Source organism: Bidens hawaiensis, unplaced genomic scaffold (genome assembly GCF_021521415.1).
Source record: "Bidens hawaiensis isolate Kalapana, Puna unplaced genomic scaffold, B.hawaiensis_p1.1 tig00025460_1, whole genome shotgun sequence".
Taxonomy (NCBI): domain Eukaryota; kingdom Viridiplantae; phylum Streptophyta; class Magnoliopsida; order Asterales; family Asteraceae; genus Bidens; species Bidens hawaiensis.
Genome location: NW_027494073.1, coordinates 222,518 through 244,808, shown reverse-complemented (window position 1 = coordinate 244,808; position 22,291 = coordinate 222,518). Strand labels below are relative to the sequence as shown.

Genomic DNA, 22,291 nt, shown 5'->3' with positions numbered 1-22,291 from the left:
AAAACAAATATTGATACGGTTTGTGACAATTACAATAATGGTATAGTGAGTGTTGTTGGGTCTTTATGATGATGATTCATGAGTAGTAGTGAGGTAATTAGGTTACATGTAGAACACGTGGCATGCTCCCATTAGTTGAGCCACGCAAGAAAGTAAGATGATAATAATAATTAATAATAATAATAATAACCCGGGTGCCGGGTGGGGTGGGTACGACTTTGTTTATCCTCCACATTGCGATCCATTCATCCATCCGAAACTAACAAAAATGAGCAAAGAAGAAGAAATCATCATCCAAAATCAGCCTCCGATTCCATCATCATCTTCTTCTTCTTCTTCACCATCACAACAACAAGCAGCAGTCGCCGATCCTAAGCAGCAGGTTTCAATCATATTCACTTCAATCTAGGGTTTCCGATTATTATTATTATTATTATTATTATTATTATTATTATTATTATTATTATATGTCTATATGTATATCACATCATCTCTTTCTCATTTGCTTAATTATATTCCCCTACCTGTCTAATTGCATCACTTATAAATTCTAATTATATTTCCCATATCCCTCCAACGAACCTTGATCTGTCTCAATGGTCACTCCGATCAAACTAGTCATTACTCAACAATTCGTTGATTTTTCTATTATTCATTTCAATTCATACTAACAGCCCTGCTTGCGGTGCGCACATATGATGTATATATGTGTGAACCCTCGGGTGGGCAAAAGTGAAATTGCACTAATTTTGACGTTATTTTACTAATCTCGTGAAAATAACGTTAAAAGTGACGGATGGTTAGTCAGGCATCATGTAGTGGCGTTGATAGCTGAAAGATAAGGGTACATGCACCGATCAGCCGGTGTCCCGATGATTGAGTGCTATGTGCCTTATGTCCAAGGCTTGATGCAAAACTACTATCGAGCCGGGGGTCTCACCGGAAGCAGCCTCTCTATCCCTATGGGGTAGAGGTAAGGCTGCCTACATCTTACCCTTCTCAGACCCTACCATAGCTTTGCTATTGGTGGGATATACTGAGTACGATGATGATGATGATGATGATGATGATTTCAATTCATACTAAAACTGGATGTTATATATATATACTTTGTTGCAGTTACCTCCGTTGTATGGCTTCACACCACCAAATGGTCAAGTCCCAATGTTTCCAATCATGTACCCGGTTCTTGTTCCTCAAGATAATGGCCAGGAACAACCCGATCACGGCCCTGGCATATACGCCGTCCCCACTTTCCCGAATTCATTTATGGCTGGATTTCCATCCAACACTCTCATCCCTTTTACTTACAACGTTCCCACGTAAGTCCTTATTCACCTTTCTATATAAAATTGAACTCATTTTTTATTCAAAGAATTGATATTGTTAACTAGTGGCCCGAGTCCTTCTGAAGCTGGAACACAAGGTGAGGAGCAAGGCCAAGCAGGACAGCAACTGCAGGCTGGACAACAGAGACAAGTTGTGGTCAGAAGGTTCCAAATTGCAATTCATGTTGATTTGATGCTCTTGTTTAAGCTGGCAGCGGTTATCTTTTTGTTCAACCAAGATGGCTCAAGAAAAAGGCTTGTTTTACTCATATTTGTTGCTTCACTCATTTATCTGTAAGTCAATAACAAACCGTTGTCAAAATAGTTTGGTAATTATAGGAAATAATTTATAACTACATAAACAGAGCTGGTAAGATCAGTGGGTTTGGTAATGGATCAAAACGATTGTTTGCATGGGTCGGTACGGTTTTTCGGCTCACGTAAAGAAAACTGAAATTTCGGGTTTCAGTTTTTGTGAGTTTTACCACTTGGGATTGAAATTTCTGGGCAAAAAGAAAAAAATGATCCAAAATAATGAATTTGGGCTTAAATCTTTGTGTTAATTAATGATTAATTGATTATTATACAACCGGGCTAAAATATTTGGGTTACACAATTTATTAAATTTTTATAAATTACTTAACAGTTAACACTCAAAACAAAAAATGAAAATCTATAAATTCGGTTCGGTTTTTTTCAGTTTAAGTTAATTTCAAAACCAAAACCGTCCTAACATTTGGTTTTTACAAAATCATAAAACCAGACCGTCAGTTTTTTTGTTTGGGTTTGGCTATTTCAGTTACACATTGGTTTCTTCGTTTTTATGTACACTCCGAGGAACAGGCCATTTTCAGTACGATGGTCAAAACGAGATGGGTGAAGTATAAGTCAATAATATTGCAGTAGCAATCCATATCTTTGGAAAACACAACTAAGGAAATTGTGATGTGTCAGGTACCAAACAGGAGCGCTTGCACCGTTGATACGGTGGCTGTCACAAGGAATGCAGAGGGCGGGTGCACCTCTCCAACAACCAAGGCCGCCTGCTGTTAGGGCAGATAACGTTCCTGCACCAGTCGCTAGGCAAGAAAACGAGAATGCTCCCTTGTTAGGTATATATATTCTCTTCATTATTATTAGCCAGTAAGTTGACATAATAATTAAAAGTTCAATGTAAATATTGTTTGCAACTGCAAATCTTATTATTAGATGGACAAGCGGGTGGTGAAAACGAGAACCGGGTTGTAAACGAAGGTGAAGCGAATGAAGAAAACGCAAACAACAACAGATGGTGGGCGTGGGGGATTGTGAAGGAGATACAGTTGATTGTTTTTGGCTTCATTACTTCTCTCCTCCCCGGGTTTCACAACATCGATTGAGTTCGTGGTTTTATACACCATTATCAAGTTGCAGGAGGGTAAAAAAAACCAATGACATATATATATTTATCTTCAGCATGCTTGTTTGGTCATATAATGTTTGATCTAGACTTCTTGAGAAAATAGTTGTTTTGGAACTTGAAAATAGTAAGACCTATAGAACTTATATTTGACATCCTTCTTTATCTTTTATTTATTGTGAGAACCCTTTCGGTAAGCTTATGGACTGTGTAATATTATTTGGTATCAGTTAACTCTGCTTTATTTACAAAATAGTAAAATGAATGTTAGAATAACAGTCATTAATAAGTAAATGAATTATAAAGCTAGAAGTCTAAAAATGTTTTTTTTAACATGTTTATGCACTAGTGACGTATCTTGCATTATTTACCTTGACTGACCCTTTATTTATGACCGCTTCTTTTACTTAGTGTGGGTTTAAAAGGCAGATAAAAATAAGTAAATTGCAACAATATACCACTTGCTTTTCTGGATTTAACATTCATTTGCTTGTGTGTGTATATATATATTCTTCCCTTTGAAGGAGAGTGAAACCTTTAGAATTAAAACACACTATCAACTAGAGGTGAAAAAAAAACCCGAACTTGGAACCGACGTGAAATAAAACCCGGAACCGGTTTTTTTAATACCCGAACCCGACCCTACCCGTAGGGTACGAATAGGGTATGCATTTCGGTACTAAAACCCGAACCCGAACCTGAACCGGACCCAATTTGTACCCGGTAATACCCGAAAACCCGAACCGGTTTCATACCCAGAACCGGGTTTTTTCAATACCGAAACCGGGCATTTCAAATACCCGATATATACCCGAAAAATACTTTAAAAATACCCGAAAAGTACCCTTAAAAAATGCAACTTTTTAAAAGGTCAAATCTATACCCGAAAAATACCAGGAAAAAAGCCTGAAAAAACCCACAAATAGGGTGTTTTCAATACCTGACAATAGGGTATACAAATACCCGGTTCTATACCCGACCCGAACCCGATGCATAGGGTATGGTTTTTAGAGGCAATACCGGATCCAAACCCGACCCGGTTTTAACCAATATCCGATTTTCCAATACCCGGTCATACCCGAACCTGGGTATTTGAAAAGCCCGATTTATACACCTCTACTATCAACCACGAGGGCATTAGTAAATAATAGTGTATTGAAACAATGTAATAGTTTCTTTTATCAACCTATCTAAGGCATTTCATTTGTTGTAAATAACCAGCAAAGATAATGAATAACATCCGGATTTTTTCAGAACCTCTCATGGGCCCGATACTTCTCAGCCTAACCTTCTTATCTCAGTTCTTCTCTTGTTTTTCATATTATATTCCAAACCAAAAAAGAGTACGTTGTGCCTAATAGATGCATCTCCTCTGCAGAACACACTAGAAAGTGGTACCAATATATTAAATTAGAGACGAAAGAAGAAAAAAAAAGCTCGTGGATGCCATATGACATTCAATTATTGGTCTATAGTATTTACCTCCACCAATGACATCCCATAACCATTCATCAGGATTTTCAAATCTTACTACTATATATCAAAAGAAATCTATATGCACACATGACATAACTTTATGGTACACATACCATTTATAACCAATGTTTTGAAAACCGATCGACTCAACCAATAACGAAGTCGGATCAGTTCTAGTTCTGATGTGTTTAAACCGTTTTTAGTTGAGACAACAGATTCAAAGCGGTTTAGTGGTCAGACTGGTTGTGTCACACCCCGACCAAAGGCGGCGGAACATGCCGGGGTGCAACGGGTTGCCCAAGAACACAAAACACTATTAAAGTGACAATATTTAAACAACTCATTAATTTAATTCAATCACCAAAAGTACACATCTTGTTCATACAAATAACACCAAATATAAGAATTTAATTGTTCATTCTTCTAATAACCTAAACGGTCTCAAATAAGATAGCATCTTCAAACTCCAATCAACCAATAATTAAACCTGTAACAATGCATAAAATAATATTTTTCAACATGAATGTTGGTGAGCAATTTAATAGTTTTGAGTATATATAATATGAGGCGAAATCCACAAACGTATATGAGACTATAAATAAAAGCAACAATTGCGGTATATAAATCATAAGTAAATGAGGATCCTTTCTAATCGGTAACAACCGACATACTCGGATAATGAGGTCCTATTCCACTAGCACAAGGCTAAAGTAGTTAGGGGTGCGTATGATCATACTTATTAAGGCTCCACAACAACATAAAAATAAACACTCGTGCACGAAAGCATATGAAACATATAACACACAATAGAGCAAGTATTCTAAGTATCATACACCCTAGAGTTTGTGGTTTGAGAATAGAGTGTTATAAATCATTCTTGTTTTGAATAAGTATGCATGTTGCCTCCAAAGTATAAAAAGAAAACATGGGATGAAATGTACTCACGTGAAATAAGTAACTTGAACGATAGTTTGCGATAAAACGGGGAAGGGTAAGTTCAAGGGGCAAGACCTAGATTAAAAAGGGTCTTGAGTTAGTAGATGGTTTTAAAAGCTTTAAAGTAAAATAACTTGTTAAGGAAAAAAAATAATTAAAGTTTGAGAGTTAAAGTGTAAATACAGAAGAATTAAAGTAATGGTTTTAGAAAAGTAAGTTTACTTGAAATCGGGTATCGGTATCCTATTCATTAGTTTTACTTAACCTTTGTTAAGTAAATATTTGGGTAAGGTTGCAATATTGCAAGATCCTTTGTTAGATAGGTACCAAAACGAGATTTTACGAGTGTTCAGATTTGTCGGTTCGAGTCTTGATAATTGGTCAAGCTTGAAGCTAAGATTCCAAAGCAATAAATGCTATGAGATAACTCAATGAAATCAAAAGAAACTTAACAAAGTGTGTAGTTCTATTAAGGAGAACCTCGAATTCCGTTAAGCGAGTGTTTGGTATTGTCGGTCCAAATTTGATGAGATCAAGTTGGATCCGACATGCCAAGTATTTTGAGAAAATAATTAAAATTAGTTTATAACATAGTTTTAGAGAAAAATACGAGATTCGGTGGCCCAAAACACAACTAGTGTTTCTTAAGCGAGTGTACTCGGTTTAGTTCGGTTTTGGTTCGGTCCTTGACTCGGAATTAGACCGAGGATGGTTACCACATACCCAATACCATATAACTTATTAAAATGAATTTAGAATTTATAATATACAAATCTTACATGTAACATATTATTAAATCATTTTAAATATAAAGCATCTAAACGAGAGTTCGGTCTTGGTTTGGTCATTGACTCGGAATAAGACCGAGGATGATTACTACATACCCAATACCATAGAATTCATTAGAACAAACTTAGAAATGATAATACTCAAGTCTTACATACAATATGTTAACAATAAAGTATTTAAACAAAAGTTCGGTTTTGGTTCGGCTCTTGACTCGGGATGAAACCGAGAATGGTGGCCACATACCCAATACCATAGAACTCATTAAAATGTTTTGAAAACTAAAGTAATTATAAACTAACAACATTAGTAAGCTTGCATAAATTAAAGCATAAATTAAAGTGTTTAACAATGACTATAATAGTCCTCCATGAAGCCTTGCCTAGCAATACACCTAAACCGACATGGCCAGAGATCGAAGGGAAAGCCAAGGAAACAAGGGGAGTATGTTTTAGACAAGTTATAATAACAAGCTTTAATTACAAGAATTATTTAGAAACGAAAGTTCGTATTAGTTTAACCTTGAAGAGTCAAACTATCAAGAACTTGAAGAATGGAATACTTGGATCCAGGGGCGCAGCTATGAAGGGACCCGGGGTGGCCCATGCCACTGCCGTTTTCTCCGTTAGTAGGGTAAATTTCCCGATTTTTTCCAAAATTTTTTTATAGGTATTTAGCCCGGTCACCCCCAACGTATTTTTCCAAAAGCCTACCGGCCACCACTAATTTTTTTTAAATATAATACCCCATCGTTTGAATTTTTTTATAAAACCTCGCAAGTTTTATAAACAAAAGTTATAAAATGGTAACCGGATAAAAAAAAGCTTTGTTTGTGTAAAACTCAAAATTGAGGGGCTACTTGTAAAATTCAAACTTGTTTAAACAAAACGAAAAAAAAAGACCGGGATATATTATTTTATTAGGGTTTGAAATCCTTCATTCCCTCACCCATGTAACCTGTTGTTTCTGCCGTAGACCACCGCCTACCGTCCGCCACTCCGCCGTCCACGCCACCACGTACCGCCGGCGCTCAGCCTTGATCAACATGGTATTACTTCATCTTTTTGTTATTGTTAAACATTGTATGATTTATATTGATTAGTGTTTAAGGATTATAAACTTAGGGTTTGTAATTGTAGAATTGGGGAAATTGATCAACTAGGCTTGTAATTGGTATTCTATGGTGAAAGTTTACTTTAACTCACCCTATTGAATATTCTTAATTAGGTCAATCATGAAAAAGCAAGAGACTATATATTCTTTTTTCAAAAAAAAAGCGGTGATGAACAAACGAGTAAACGACAAAGAGCTATAACTAGTGAGCCGGTTAATTATGAAGCTCCACAACAACCACAATCAAATACTAATGAAGTGGATATTAACCAAGTAAATCAACAAGAAAATCATGGTGATTCGGAAGCTCCACAACCACAATCAAATGCTAATGAAGTGGATCCTAACCAATTAGAAAGAGACCCGGCTAAACGAAAACCTATGTGGGAGCATCCGGTAAATTTAAGGGAACAAGTAAGACGGGCTTATCTTTCTTTAGGACCTTACCAAATACAACTTGATACAGCGGTGTAAACAAAAACGAAGATCGAATCACGTTGATTCTAAGAATACCCGTGAAGAACTTCCTAAAACTCTCAAAAAAGACGTAGAACGTAAATAAGATAAATAATTAAACCTGTTGATTCACACGAATACCAGGATCAATTCTTCCAACTATCGTTGATTCACGAATAATACCGATAATTAGGTCCTTCACACACTAACACACACTGTGATAGAGAGGAAATGATTTTTTTATATATTCCAAACCTTATTTTCTTACATGACAAAATCTCAAGTATTTAAAAGAAACTATAAACCATTGGGCTTCTAATGATTAAACCAAAAGACATAAAATATTAATTATAAACTCTTGTAATTCCATAACCTATGTCTTCATTATTTGGTAAATGTTTGATCTCCCCACATCATTCTCTCCACCTTTGAAAAACTCGCCCTCGAGTTTTTGTCTTTGAACCGTAGCCACCTGGGTCAAAGGGACCATCCATCCGATTCCAATTTATAGTTATGATGACCTGCTCATATAGTTCAACTTTACTAATCATCTTGTCCGACTCTAGGCTTGTACCACATGGGTCAAAGGGAGCATCGATACACTTTCTTTTTTCTACAAGTTCATGTGATCTTGATAATATTTCTTTGCTTGCATATTTAATAATTGGCCCCATTATATCTTGTGCATTTTTAAGATATAATTGATTGACTTCTAACCTTAGAGTGTTGTCTGTGAAACTTGCATACAAATCTTCATAAATAACATTGCTAACCATATTAATATTAGCATTTGACAAAAATCTATTCCAGTGGTTTTTTTCTTCTTGAGTAATATCCACGCCACCTGAATAAATTGTAGACCACTCATGTTTTCTTTTTAAACTTTCAAGAATATCACCGGTTGCCCAAACATACCATTCCTCGTCCTCGTATTCATCAAACACGGGCCAAGAATCATAGATATTGTCCCCCTCACAAGCCATATTGAGCCAGGAATTCGGCTTTGATACCAACTGATGCAGCGGTGTAAACAAAAACGAAGATCGAATCACGTTGATTCTAAGAATACCTGTGAAAAACTTCCTAAAACTCTCAAAAAAAACGTAGATCGTAAATAAGATAAATAATTGAACCTGTTGATTCACACGAATATCAGGATCAATTCTTCCAACTATCGTTGACTCACGAAGAATACCGATAATTAGGTCCTTCACACACTAACACACACTGTGATAGAGAGGAAATGATTTTTTTATATATTCCAAACCTTATTTTCTTGCATGAGAAAATCTCAAGTATTTAAAAGAAACTATAAACCATTGGGCTTCTAATGATTAAACCAAAAGACATAAAATATTAATTATAAACTCTTGTAATTCCATAACCTATGTCTTCATTATTTGTTAAATGTTTGATCTCCCCACATCATTACTGACGCAGCGGTGTAAACAAAAACGAAGATCGAATCACGTTGATTCTAAGAATTCCCGTGAAGAACTTCCTAAAACTCTCAAAAAAGATGTAGATCGTAAATAAGATAAATAATTGAACATGTTGATTCACACGAATACCAGGATCAATTCTTCCAACTATCGTTGATTCACGAAGAATACCGATAATTAGGTCCTTCACATACTAAAACACTGTTGGGTCAAGAGTTTGACCCAAATGAGGAGATTTAACCTAAATGAAGAATATTGAAGATTGGAATCTTCTCAACCTCCTCAGAAACTGCTAAGTATTGAACCCGGGTACGCCTTGGACCTTCGAGTAAGCTTTTACTTAGCCGAGTATGAGATTTTGCCTCCCAGGCAAGGTTTACTTCAAGTAGTCTTCTTTAGTGGATATCCGAGCAAGGTATGCTTTTTAGTGTTTTCCCGAGTAAGGTTCATTAATTTGGCATATCCGAGCAAGGTTCACTTTGTCAAGCAGGATTGTTCTTCAAGACCAAGTATTTTACTCTTCCGAGTAAGGTTTGGTCAACCAAGTCCAAGAAGCCAAGTAATTGGAAGACCGGGAAAGGTATTCTTTAATAATTATGGTCCGAGTATACTTGATGAGTTGATGGAATATCTCTAAGTTATATCGAGTAAGGTTCTGCTCAAGCAAGGTATGTACTCTCGAGTATGCCTTATCAATAAGTTATTCAACTGACAATGAGCCGAACAGGATCATAGAAGAACAAGGTTGCTCGTAAGGATTTGTCGAGCAAAGTTTGATAAGTCCAAGAAGATTGAAGTCTACTTGGTGAATATTTTACTTGGTAAAATATTCTTTAAGTAAAGTCTACCCGGAAACTGATTCCGAGTACACTTCTATGTTTACCAAGTCTGAAGGAAGGCCGAGTACACTGCGTACTCGGAGACTTAAGATATAATGAAGAAAGCTTACCCGAAATACTTGATTTCTTGAGAAATAAATCGCCAGACAAATAATCAAATATAGTTATCAAATAAACATTCTTACTAAGAATCAATTAAGATCCTCCCAAAAATTTCTCAAATTCAAATTAAAACTTATCTAGCATGAACCCTAAAAATCATAATCACTAACATATTCAAACAACGTATTCATTCAAGTATGAGTCTAAACAATTTCGTCATACTAACTCACATATTCAATCAATGCATTCATTCAAGTATACTTGTATGAAGATTGTGCTCGAGCACTCTTTCAAATGTAAAGTGTGCTCGGACAACAATCTTATGCAAAGTATACCCGAATAACTTTCATATAATACAAAGTGTGCTCGAGACCAAATTCTAGCAGACAGTGTACTCGGAAAGTTAGGTTTTGAAAATTACCAAGTATATTGAAGGAACACAAGTGTACCCGAAATATAAAGTGTGCTCGGAAAACAAAGTTTGCCCGAAAACACTTGTAATTTCAAAGAAATCATAAACACATATATCACAGAGCATGCTCGGAATGAAATTAAACACATAAACATTTAAGTGTGCTATAGTCTAAAATTTCATAGAGCTTGCTCGAAAATCCTAAGTTAGCACTAAGCTTGCTAGGATAAACACATTCAATCATTAGGTATGCCCTTGTTCGAGGGAACTTATCATATCAAACCATACCCGGAAAATGACAAACTTAAACAGTAACATCTAAGCGTGCCCGGAAAGATTAACAAACCTTTCCTAACAACATATTCACACAAAGCTTACTTGGTGTACTCACTTAAGTTCACAAAGTTAGCTTGAAAACACAATCAGCATATTACATGCATAGCTTATTCGAAGCTAGCATAAAACATGCATAGCTTACTCGAAACAAGAATTTCTTGTTAACAGTTAGCTATTTCAACACATAATCATCTCAAGACTTCAAGCTTGCTCGGAAAGTGAGTGCAACAGTGTAAACACTTCAAAGCATGCCCGAAAATCATAATGTTAGTCAAAAATGACTAAGCTTACTCGGAAAGGTTGAAAGTTGTCAAACCTTACCCGAAACAACATATTCACACATAATCAACTGTTCTGTACTCGGAAAGGTTATAATTCAATAACCTTACCCGAAAATACATATTCAAACAGTTTGTGCTCGAGAGGGTTAGAAATCATCAAACCTTACTCGAACTTACATATTCAGCCTATTTTAGGCAAAATGCAACACTTTTTGACTTAAACCACTTTTCAAAGATATTTCTAAGTTATGTATCATTTCAGAACATAGTTTAAGAGCAAATGGTGCATTTAGAGATCAAATTTCAGTTATACTTCTATTCAAAACAATTTCTTTTATAAATTGAAAAGATCTCAGGAATGGGATCATATTGACTAAGTAGCTATCTCATTACTTCACTCTCAGCATTATTATGACAACTTAGATAGGTTAACAGCAGGTATAAACTTAGCATGATTTTCATCTCTTTGGTGATATGATTAAGGTTCAATTTGAGCATAATGCAATAATGGTCAACACTGTGCTATGATGCCTCATATCTCTTCTCAAAGCTTATTTGGCTTTCCCCAGATCACCCCAATTTGACTCCAACCTCCTGTATTTGGTCAAAAATTGTAACACCCCAACCCGGAACAGGCTAACGTGTTACTATTACAGACATCAAATCAACGCCACAATCCAAAATACAACAAAAATTAATGCAACCTACGTCATATTATTAAACAAAATGAATTAACTTTTAGAAGCTTGAACTTCATTTTTTTATCTCTCATCACTAAATTCCCAGAATCCCGGATTACCTGAAAACAAAATAAGAAAAACAAAACAAGAAAACACGGCTGAGCCAAAAATTGCCCAGTAACGGAAAGAACAATAGTATAGGTAAGGACAGACGTAAGAGAATAAATATACGAACTTCAATTCAAACTCGAAACCAACCCTTTTTACCTAAACATATACTTAATAAAATTCAGAGGTATGATCTGACACTTGGCCAGAACATAATCAAACGCATACAGAAACATATCAGAAACATATCATAACATATACACACATCAGACCACGTGACTACACATATCAAAAACTCAAAGTCACGTGAAACGGAAGCACCCACGAGCCAAAACAGAACAGACTGGTACACAGCTAGCTAGTCCATGCACCAAAGAGACGGTGTGGGTGGTGTGCACACATTGTTCCATCTCAAACAGAAGTCAGGAGTCAGGAGTCAGGAGTCAGAGCTAAGATCGATCTATACGCCTCTAAGTGGCCAAGGTACTACATGAATACTTTCAGAGACGCCGTGAACTTTGATTACGCACTGTCACGATAAATGCCATGTCAGGAGTCAGGAGTCAGGAGTCGGAGCTAAGATCGATCTATACACCCCTAAGTGGCCCTAATACTTCAAAAGTACTAGTTAGAGACGCCGTGAACTTTAATTACGCACTGTCACGACAAGTGCCTTCCCGTTGACGCCCCAACGACAAGTCAGAAAATGCTCGGGTAACAGAGTACTAAAACTAAAAACATATAACTAAAATATACTATATAAAATAACTGAACTCAAAATATAACCGATGCGTAACGAAAATCCGTACTACAAAGTAACGGAATAGATTCAATACTATTAGTAAACGAGAACAAAAGCCGCACTACGAAGTAACGGAATATAATTAATACTATTAGAGAAAGAAACCAGAAACCGTACTACGAAGTAACAAGAAACAGAATCCGTACCACTACGAGAACGGTGAAAACAATATAAAGCTAAAAGAAGAAAAAACACGGAATCCGTACTTGATCCGATGAACAAGGACACACTAAGTATAAACAGTCCCGGTCCTTAGCTCGTACGCGAACCTATAATATTATGGTAGTTTAATTTATAGTTGTGATGCTCACGTTCATTCTATCATTTTCGGTATTTGCAAATAAGTTCCATATATGTGTGTGTATAGATCACCATTAATAATTAAATAATAATTATTGTTGAATTGAACTTTCATATTCATCGTAACCTTTCAGAGTTATTTTCATATTTAGTTATCAAACCATATTATATTATACTCTTTAATATTATCTAATAAAATAATTTGTAAAAGGATAAAACTATTTTGAGACCCTTAAATCAGATTCTGTTTCTAAACGTTTAGTTTTATAAAATAGGAAGGTGAGGAAAGACCAGTAGGTCACCTTTATTGATCACAGATTTAAGTGTTTATCAATTTAACCCAACAATAACTTAACCCTTAATTAACAATCACTTCTTGACTTGAATCAACATAATGGTTTTCGGTTTTAAGGATCATAACAAAGATAGTTTTAATATCCGAATAAAATTGTTACTAACGGAACATGCAATGACGAGTACAAAATATATAATCTATTGCATGGTACAAAAACAAATATAAAACATACCAAATAAATAAACCGAACTCAAACTGAAAAGTCCGCGCTACAAAGTGACGGATGCCGAATATAAAATGGAATATAATTTATACTACGAGTAAACAAAAACAGAAACCGTACTCTAAAGTAACGAAATATAATTAATACTAAGAGGAAACAAAAACAGAAACCGTACTCTAAAGTAACGAAATATAATTAATACTAAGAGGAAACAAAAACAGAAACCGTACTCTAAAGTAACGAAATATAATTAATACTAAGAGGAAACAAAAACAGAAACCGTACTCTAAAGTAACGAAATATAATTAATACTAAGAGGAAACAAAAACAGAAACCGTACTCTAAAGTAACGAAATATAATTAATACTAAGAGGAAACAAAAACAGAAACCGTACCTTAGTTCGCCAGACACAAGTAAGCATAGTCAATTAAACTCTAAGTTTTTCCAAAGAGTATGATAACCTATAATTTAGTTACATTCTAATTTAGATATACAAACAGAATTTGCATTGGTTGATTCGTTGATTTTCCCATGACGAAAACCTTTAATTCATGATTGATAAAAGAAACAATCATTGTCACTGCCCGTGTAGTATTTATCCAAGGACGTGTAGTTTACAACTTGGTTATATGAAAATTTCTAATATAACTATTTACTTATTTGTTATAAAAGAGTAGACATGAAATAAATAACTTTCAAATGATTATTAAAAAAAACCCACCAACTCTTTATTTAGTTTATCATTCTTACTTAATATCCTAACTTTGTTGACAGTTAGGAACAACATATTAGAAAAATTAATATTAGTTATATTATGGGTATTATATAAAAAAAACAAAACACATGGGTTGGAGATTTGGACTTGGCTGCATGAATTAGCCACATAATATAAATATGCAACTATACTTATAGCTTCCATTTTCCGGATTTGATTGCCATATCCAAACATTAGCAAACAACACCCAAAACGAATGAACTAACAACATAAAATTATATTGTTTAAATTCCATTCTTGAGCTTAACTACAAATTCCTAGTTAAAATAAGGATTTTGTCCTCGTAACGAATCAACGAACCCACCCCCATATTAGAACACATTAAAAACATATACAAACCAAAAGCGGATGATCAAAACTGTTACCTCACAAGCCGAACAAAAATGTGAGGGAACACAAGTGTGCGACGGTGGCCGAATAGCGGAACAAGACGTCAAATAGAGAGCAATAGGGACGGTAAGCGGCGGTCGTAGTAGTACACTATTCGTGAAGGTGGTGGCGTTCGCGTCGGGATATGAAACTAATATGGCGAAATAGGAACAACTCGGATCGCCAAGTGGTTGGTTCGTGACGGTTCGTCGGCAATGGAGTCGGCGTCGGCCACTTGTAACAGCAACAAAGAGTCACAGTGAGGGAGGTGGAGATAGGTGTGATGAGAGTAGATGATAGATGGGTGCGATGGAGTTTGTTGCAATTTATAACGGAGGTCGTTTGTGAAGTAACGAGGCTTTGGAGTTAATCCAAATTGTCCAGCACGTTTGAATTTGAAACAAGTTGATCTAGATGATGATTGGAATATCAAATAATAAACATATGCTCAATCATGAGTTTGAAATCATCTAGGTTTCAATTTTAAATTATTATTATTATTATTATTATTATTATTATTATTATTATTATTATTATTCCCATTATTATTATTATATCATATTTTGTCAAACTAAAATTTACGGGTATTACAACTCTTTCATCCTAAAAAAAACATTTCGTCCTCGAAATTTGATATATATAATTAATGAAAATAAATTTTAGATGTAACAAATACATAACAGAATTTAATTTTTCACTGTTTCGAACATCGAAAAATTAAACACCCAAACCACAAGAGTTTTGGTAGAATAGATGAAACTGGGATTTAGAGGTATTGGGAAGCGATGGCTTATTGGAGACAAATAACTGACAATGTAACAAATAAAATTGAATAACTAATGGCTAGAGAAGGATACCTAGTCGTGAGAATAATACTGAATTATTAAGTATATATCCTATGAATGTCTGAGTATTACAGTTTTAATATCCGAATAAAATTGTTACTAACGGAACATGCAATGACGAGTACAAAATATATAATCTATTGCATGGTACAAAAACAAATATAAAACATACCAAATAAATAAACCGAACTCAAACTGAAAAGTCCGCGCTACAAAGTGACGGATGCCGAATATAAAATGGAATATAATTTATACTACGAGTAAACAAAAACAGAAACCGTACTCTAAAGTAACGAAATATAATTAATACTAAGAGGAAACAAAAACAGAAACCGTACTCTAAAGTAACGAAATATAATTAATACTAAGAGGAAACAAAAACAGAAACCGTACTCTAAAGTAACGAAATATAATTAATACTAAGAGGAAACAAAAACAGAAACCGTACTCTAAAGTAACGAAATATAATTAATACTAAGAGGAAACAAAAACAGAAACCGTACTCTAAAGTAACGAAATATAATTAATACTAAGAGGAAACAAAAACAGAAACCGTACCTTAGTTCGCCAGACACAAGTAAGCATAGTCAATTAAACTCTAAGTTTTTCCATAGAGTATGATAACCTATAATTTAGTTACATTCTAATTTAGATATACAAACAGAATTTGCATTGGTTGATTCGTTGATTTTCCCATGACGAAAACCTTTAATTCATGATTGATAAAAGAAACAATCATTGTCACTGCCCGTGTAGTATTTATCCAAGGACGTGTAGTTTACAACTTGGTTATATGAAAATTTCTAATATAACTATTTACTTATTTGTTATAAAAGAGTAGACATGAAATAAATAACTTTCAAATGATTATTAAAAAAAACCCACCAACTCTTTATTTAGTTTTTCATTCTTACTTAATATCCTAACTTTGTTGACAGTTAGGAACAACATATTAGAAAAATTAATATTAGTTATATTATGGGTATTATATAAAAAAAACAAAACACATGGGTTGGAGATTTGGACTTGGCTGCATGAATTAGCCACATAATATAAATATGCAACTATACTTATAGCTTCCATTATCCGGATTTGATTGCCATATCCAAACATTAGCAAACAACACCCAAAACGAATGAACTAACAACATAAAATTATATTGTTTAAATTCCATTCTTGAGCTTAACTACAAATTCCTAGTTAAAATAAGGATTTTGTCCTCGTAACGAATCAACGAACCCACCCCCATATTAGAACACATTAAAAACATATACAAACCAAAAGCGGATGATCAAAACTGTTACCTCACAAGCCGAACAAAAATGTGAGGGAACACAAGTGTGTGACGGTGGCCGAATAGCGGAACAAGACGTCAAATAGAGAGCAATAGGGACGGTAAGCGGCGGTCGTAGTAGTACACTATTCGTGAAGGTGGTGGCGTTCGCGTCGGGATATGAAACTAATATGGCGAAATAGGAACAACTCGGATCGCCAAGTGGTTGGTTCGTGACGGTTCGTCGGCAATGGAGTCGGCGTCGGCCACTTGTAACAGCAACAAAGAGTCACAGTGAGGGAGGTGGAGATAGGTGTGATGAGAGTAGATGATAGATGGGTGCGATGGAGTTTGTTGCAATTTATTACGGAGGTCGTTTGTGAAGTAACGAGGCTTTGGAGTTAATCCAAATTGTCCAGCACGTTTGAATTTGAAACAAGTTGATCTAGATGATGATTGGAATATCAAATAATAAACATATGCTCAATCATGAGTTTGAAATCATCTAGGTTTCAATTTTAAATTATTATTATTATTATTATTATTATTATTATTATTATTCCCATTATTATTATTAGTATATCATATTTTGTAAAACTAAAATTTACGGGTATTACAACTCTTTCATCCTAAAAAAAACATTTCGTCCTCGAAATTTGATATATATAATTAATGAAAATAAATTTTAGATGTAACAAATACATAACAGAATTTAATTTTTCACTGTTTCGAACATCGAAAAATTAAACACCCAAACCACAAGAGTTTTGGTAGAATAGATGAAACTGGGATTTAGAGGTATTGGGAAGCGATGGCTTATTGGAGACAAATAACTGACAATGTAACAAATAAAATTGAATAACTAATGGCTAGAGAAGGATACCTAGTCGTGAGAATAATACTGAATTATTAAGTATATATCCTATGAATGTCTGAGTATTACAAAAATAGATTCTTATGACAGAACTTATTATATTTTTGTATTTTTAGATTCAAACATATATAGAGGTTGAACGTTGGACTTACGGTTAGCAACATGCATTTCATTCAAGATGAGACAGATTTTGTCAACATCTTTGTAGTTCTTGTTGTAACCCTCTTGTTTGATAAAATATTTAAAATATTTATCAACTTTTGGTTGATTTATTCATTCTTCCCCTTGTTTTTGATATTTTCTCAAAATTTTCTTAAAGCATGTTCTTTGTCATACAAAAAAATTGTTTCATTTTGGTTGACCAAATAACAACAGGCTTGTGTATGACTGGGTAATCACTTTTCTGCCATATCATTCGGAGAGATCTATCTTGAGACATGCAAAACAACCATGCATCTCCACATAAAGATTAGCATATTCATTATGTTTATATCACCTTAGATTTTACATCATCATGGGAAAGTAACCATACATGTTAATGACTATACTAAGGCCTTTTTTAGCCTAATAATTCCATATGATTAGCTAAGTAGTCAATGTACTATCATTTCCCATAAATACAGTTTAATATTCAATCACCCCAATACCTCTTCATTGTCAGGTTAATGGCTATCCTGTTTTGACCAAAAGTGGTCAACAGGACCAAACATACATGTGAGTATATGTCCTTTTAAAGTCAGAGTTATTGACATAGTTTTAAGTGAAGGAATAAGAAACAAGTCATAATTGCCCCAAATGCATTCAGTTTTCAGGTCAATGGCTATCCTTTGAATCTATAGAGATTTAAGGACCAAACATACACAAGTGCATGTCCTTCCAACTGGGCAAATGACATAATTTCCAACTGGGCAAACATACATAACTTTAAATTAATTTACTTGATCGAGCAAGGTTTAAATAGAGAAGTATTCGGGCAAACTTCACATTCAAAATGAAAATTTTTCGAGTAAAGTTTGACTGAGTAAGGTTTGTTAGTGGAAGAAGATCGAGTAGACTTTGGATAAATTAATTTTTCGAGTAAGGTCTTATAATTTTAAATGAGATTAAATGTTTTTAATATATCAAGTGGATAACGTTACTGGTTGATAGCTAGTAATTCACAAGAAGACAAAAAGCATTTAAAACCCACTTTCAAAATGTATAAAAGAGGGACTTAGGCAAATTTCTTCTACATTATTTCCCTTTATCTCTCTCCTTCCACTGCAAATCTCTCTTACTAAGAAAAATAACCGACTTATCGAATTCAAGATTAATCCAAACCCTAATTTTTACCAGCCACTAATTTCCGACTCGGTAAGCATAAAATTTTATGTTTTCCGATCACGATTAGATTGTTATTGTGACTTGATTATGTATTCGAGTACTAACACTTTGTTTATGTGTTTAGGTTATTAATTTGTCGAAGAACAGGTTCTTGAAGATTTCTTTCTTTCTTCTTCATTTTTATAACTTGAAATTGTCTAAAGTTTTAAACTTTATGTCTAATTTCACTTTGAATATGTTTGTTTATGTTTTACAGATATGGCAGACAACGAGCCGAAGTATGTGTTTGAGCCAAAGCACAATATGTGCGCACTACTACAAGTAACACCAGAAAATGAACCGATGGCTCGAATGATCTTATGGATGGCATGGTCAAACATTAGCTTTGCTCTCACTGAAAGCCCGATTATCTACAGAAATCACTCCTTGGATTTCTGGAGATCAGCAGAGCTTATTGAAGACGGTAATGAAAGACGAATCGAGGCAACCGTGGCCAGACAGAAGATACAGATCACTGAAAGATTGATCAGAAGATGTTTAAGACTGAATGACGATGATCACAATCACATCAGCTTCGATACAAAGCATCTGTTGAAGATTTTCAGAGAAACTATGGGGTATCAAGGAAATGTCCATGAGGGACAGTTTCAGAAGGGATTATTTCCAATGTTGTACAGATTTCTGATTCATCACATCATACATGGATTTGCTCCGAGAAAGGGATCATGGACTCTGATGAGTCTTGATCTAGCAAATGCCATCGTTGGAACAATCTATGACCTGCCATTTAATTTTTCCAAGATGATCTTTGATGGGCTAGTGGGGAATCTAAAGAAACCGGAAAGAAAAATATTTTTACAGTACCCGAGATTCCTGCAGATCATATTCAATAGCATACTACAAGATTTACCAACAATTGGAACCACCCATAAACTGCAAGATCCCGATGCCTACAAGAGAATAAAGAATCCTGGTGTCTCTAACAATTTTGATGCAAGTATTCCACTGGAAATTCTGCCATGGTTATTAAACCATGATTTGGCTATAATGCCTGTGCCTGAGCTGAGCTCAGAGGAGGAAGAAGGGAGTGATGAGGAGAGTGCTGAAGGAGACTCTAATGATGATGTTGATGGCAATGATGGGGGAGATGGTCTGGATATGGAGGTTATGGCACCAGTACAGGGGGAGCAACATGAAGAACTTGAACAACCTATCCCTACACTACCACAATCACCACCACCTACCTCACCACATCAAACACCACCTCAAACCCTTACCCTAGACCAACCAGAAACATCCACACATCAATAGACACATCAATCACCAACACCACAAACCCCTACCACAAACCTACCTGATTTTGAACCATTTACTACATCAAACCCTACAAGTCCACATGATGATATGTCACTAAGAAATGCTGAGTTGATGCTTGAAAATGATGAGTTGAAAAGGCAAGTGGAGGAGGTTAGGGATGAAAATACTGATTTGAAAAGAAAGAATGAAAAGCTAACAAGTGAAAATGAACTGTTATTGAAAAAGTTAGCTGATGCTGAATTGTTAATTTGAACCCTGGTGCAGGAGGTTGAGAAGACCTCAGCTGCCCCAAAACAGGGGGAGAATATAGATGAGAATGATATGGTCATGACTGATATTGAAAATATTGATGGTTTGATGAGGATCATGAATAAATATGATGATAGTGATGAATCTGTAATGGATGTGAGAGAAGAAGTAATCAATGATGATGTTGAGAATGTGCTGACAGAAGAGTTGACTGAGATTGTGAATGAAAAAATGAGTGTGGAGAATGTGAATGTGAATGCTGCTACTGAGGAACTAGAATACACTGAGCCAAATGATGATCAAGAAGCTAGTTCCAAGAGGGTAGAGCATGACTCTGAATTGGAAGACTTATTTAGAGAGATTGATGAGTTTGGAAGTGATGAAGAAGAAAATGAAGAACAGTTAAGAAAGAGAAAAGAAAAGGGTAAAGAGATAGCCACAGATGAAGAACCTGCTGTATATGTTGAAAAAGATGTAACTTTTGTGGATACTGCTGCTGCTGCTGCTCTTGCTGAGAGAGAAAGACTTATTAAAGAATCAATGGAAAGGGAAGCAATTGCCCATTCCTTGACTGAAGAAGAGTTGGCACAGCAGGACCTATTGATCAAAGAAGCCAATGTAGCAAAAGAAATATTTCAAGATGTGGCAGATCAAGAGGTTATTGAAATTCTGGTGAATATGAACAAAACTCAAGAGTTTGATGACTCTTTGAGAAAGGTGGTTAACAAGTTTCAGGAGCAACAATCGGAGACTGTTGAACCATCAACCAATCTTAACACTGACATGATTATACCTGAAGAGATTGGGGAGTCAATTGCATCTGCAGCTGCCAAGAAATGGGCAGAACAGGTTAAGGAGGATATGAGAAAGAACTCTGCTAGTAACTGGGGAGAAAGAAGATATGAAAAGACCTATCAAAGAAGAAAGAAATCTGCTGAACAGACTAATGATGAACCAATCAGGGCAATCCCATTGAAAACACTGAAACCAGGAGAAAAACTACAAGGGGTCCCTGATGTTGATGTCCCTGATGTTGATGTCCCTGATGTTGATGTTCCTGATGTTAATGTTCCTGATGTTGATGTTACTGAACCAGAACATCCTGCATCTGATGAACCATAGATGCCATGAATGATCTATCAGATGATGAGGAGGATGACTCTGAGGAGTCTGATGAAGAGGGTGATGACAACCCTGATCAAGGAAGTAAAAAAGTTGATACAAGCTCTACTGCTGAGACCCCTCAAGCTGAAATGACTTATATTCAAAGGGGAAACATTGAAATTAATGCAGAGGAAGTCTTAAAGAAAGTTGAGAAGAGAAAGAAAAATACTGAGCATTACAAAACTTTTTTGAAGGTTAGAGGCTATCCTGAAGCTGCCTTAGAAAAATACACTGCTGAACAAATTCAAGATCTTTATAACAGTGAGAAAGAGATTGTTGCAGAAAAGTTTGTGAAACAAGATGATTAGATGGAATTGGAAGAATTAAAGAAGAAATATGATGGCATGTGTGGGTATTTGATTGAGAAAGGCATGAAGCCTGAGGTTGTGAGAAATCTGTGCAAAGAGGCAGTATTTGACCAATATTCCAAAAGGAAAGAGAAAGAGTTAAAAAGGGTCTATACTGAGAGCACAACTCAAAAAGAACTATCTAATGAGCCTCCAAAGAAGAAAAGAAGAATTCAGACCTTAAGGGAGAAGGAAAAAGAGCAAGTCAAACCTGTTGAAATTCCTATCCCTCAAGATGATGTCAAATCTGAACAAGAAACTGAACCATTTATGCCTTGGGAGAATGAGGAAATGATCAGCATCCTAAGAAACATAATGACAAACAAGAGAGGGATGACTGAAGAAGACTTTAATGTGTTGGAGAAAGAGGACTTGAAGACTCTTTTCTATCTGCAGAAGGATGAGTGGGAAAAAGCATTAAGGGAGGGAGAAAATCCCAG

At 35.2% G+C, this 22,291-nt stretch overlaps 1 protein-coding gene across 1 annotated transcript; it reads left to right on the top strand.

Moving 5' to 3' along the window:
- Nucleotides 1–236: 236 nt before the first annotated feature.
- LOC143571680 (uncharacterized) lies at nucleotides 237–2,899 on the top strand. The gene is made up of 5 exons (XM_077057042.1): nucleotides 237–382; nucleotides 1,120–1,322; nucleotides 1,395–1,622; nucleotides 2,283–2,440; nucleotides 2,538–2,899. The coding sequence occupies exons 1-5, from the start codon at nucleotides 269–271 to the stop codon at nucleotides 2,705–2,707; spliced, it is 873 nt and encodes a 290-aa protein (XP_076913157.1). The 5' UTR covers nucleotides 237–268; the 3' UTR covers nucleotides 2,708–2,899.
- Nucleotides 2,900–22,291: the final 19,392 nt, after the last annotated feature.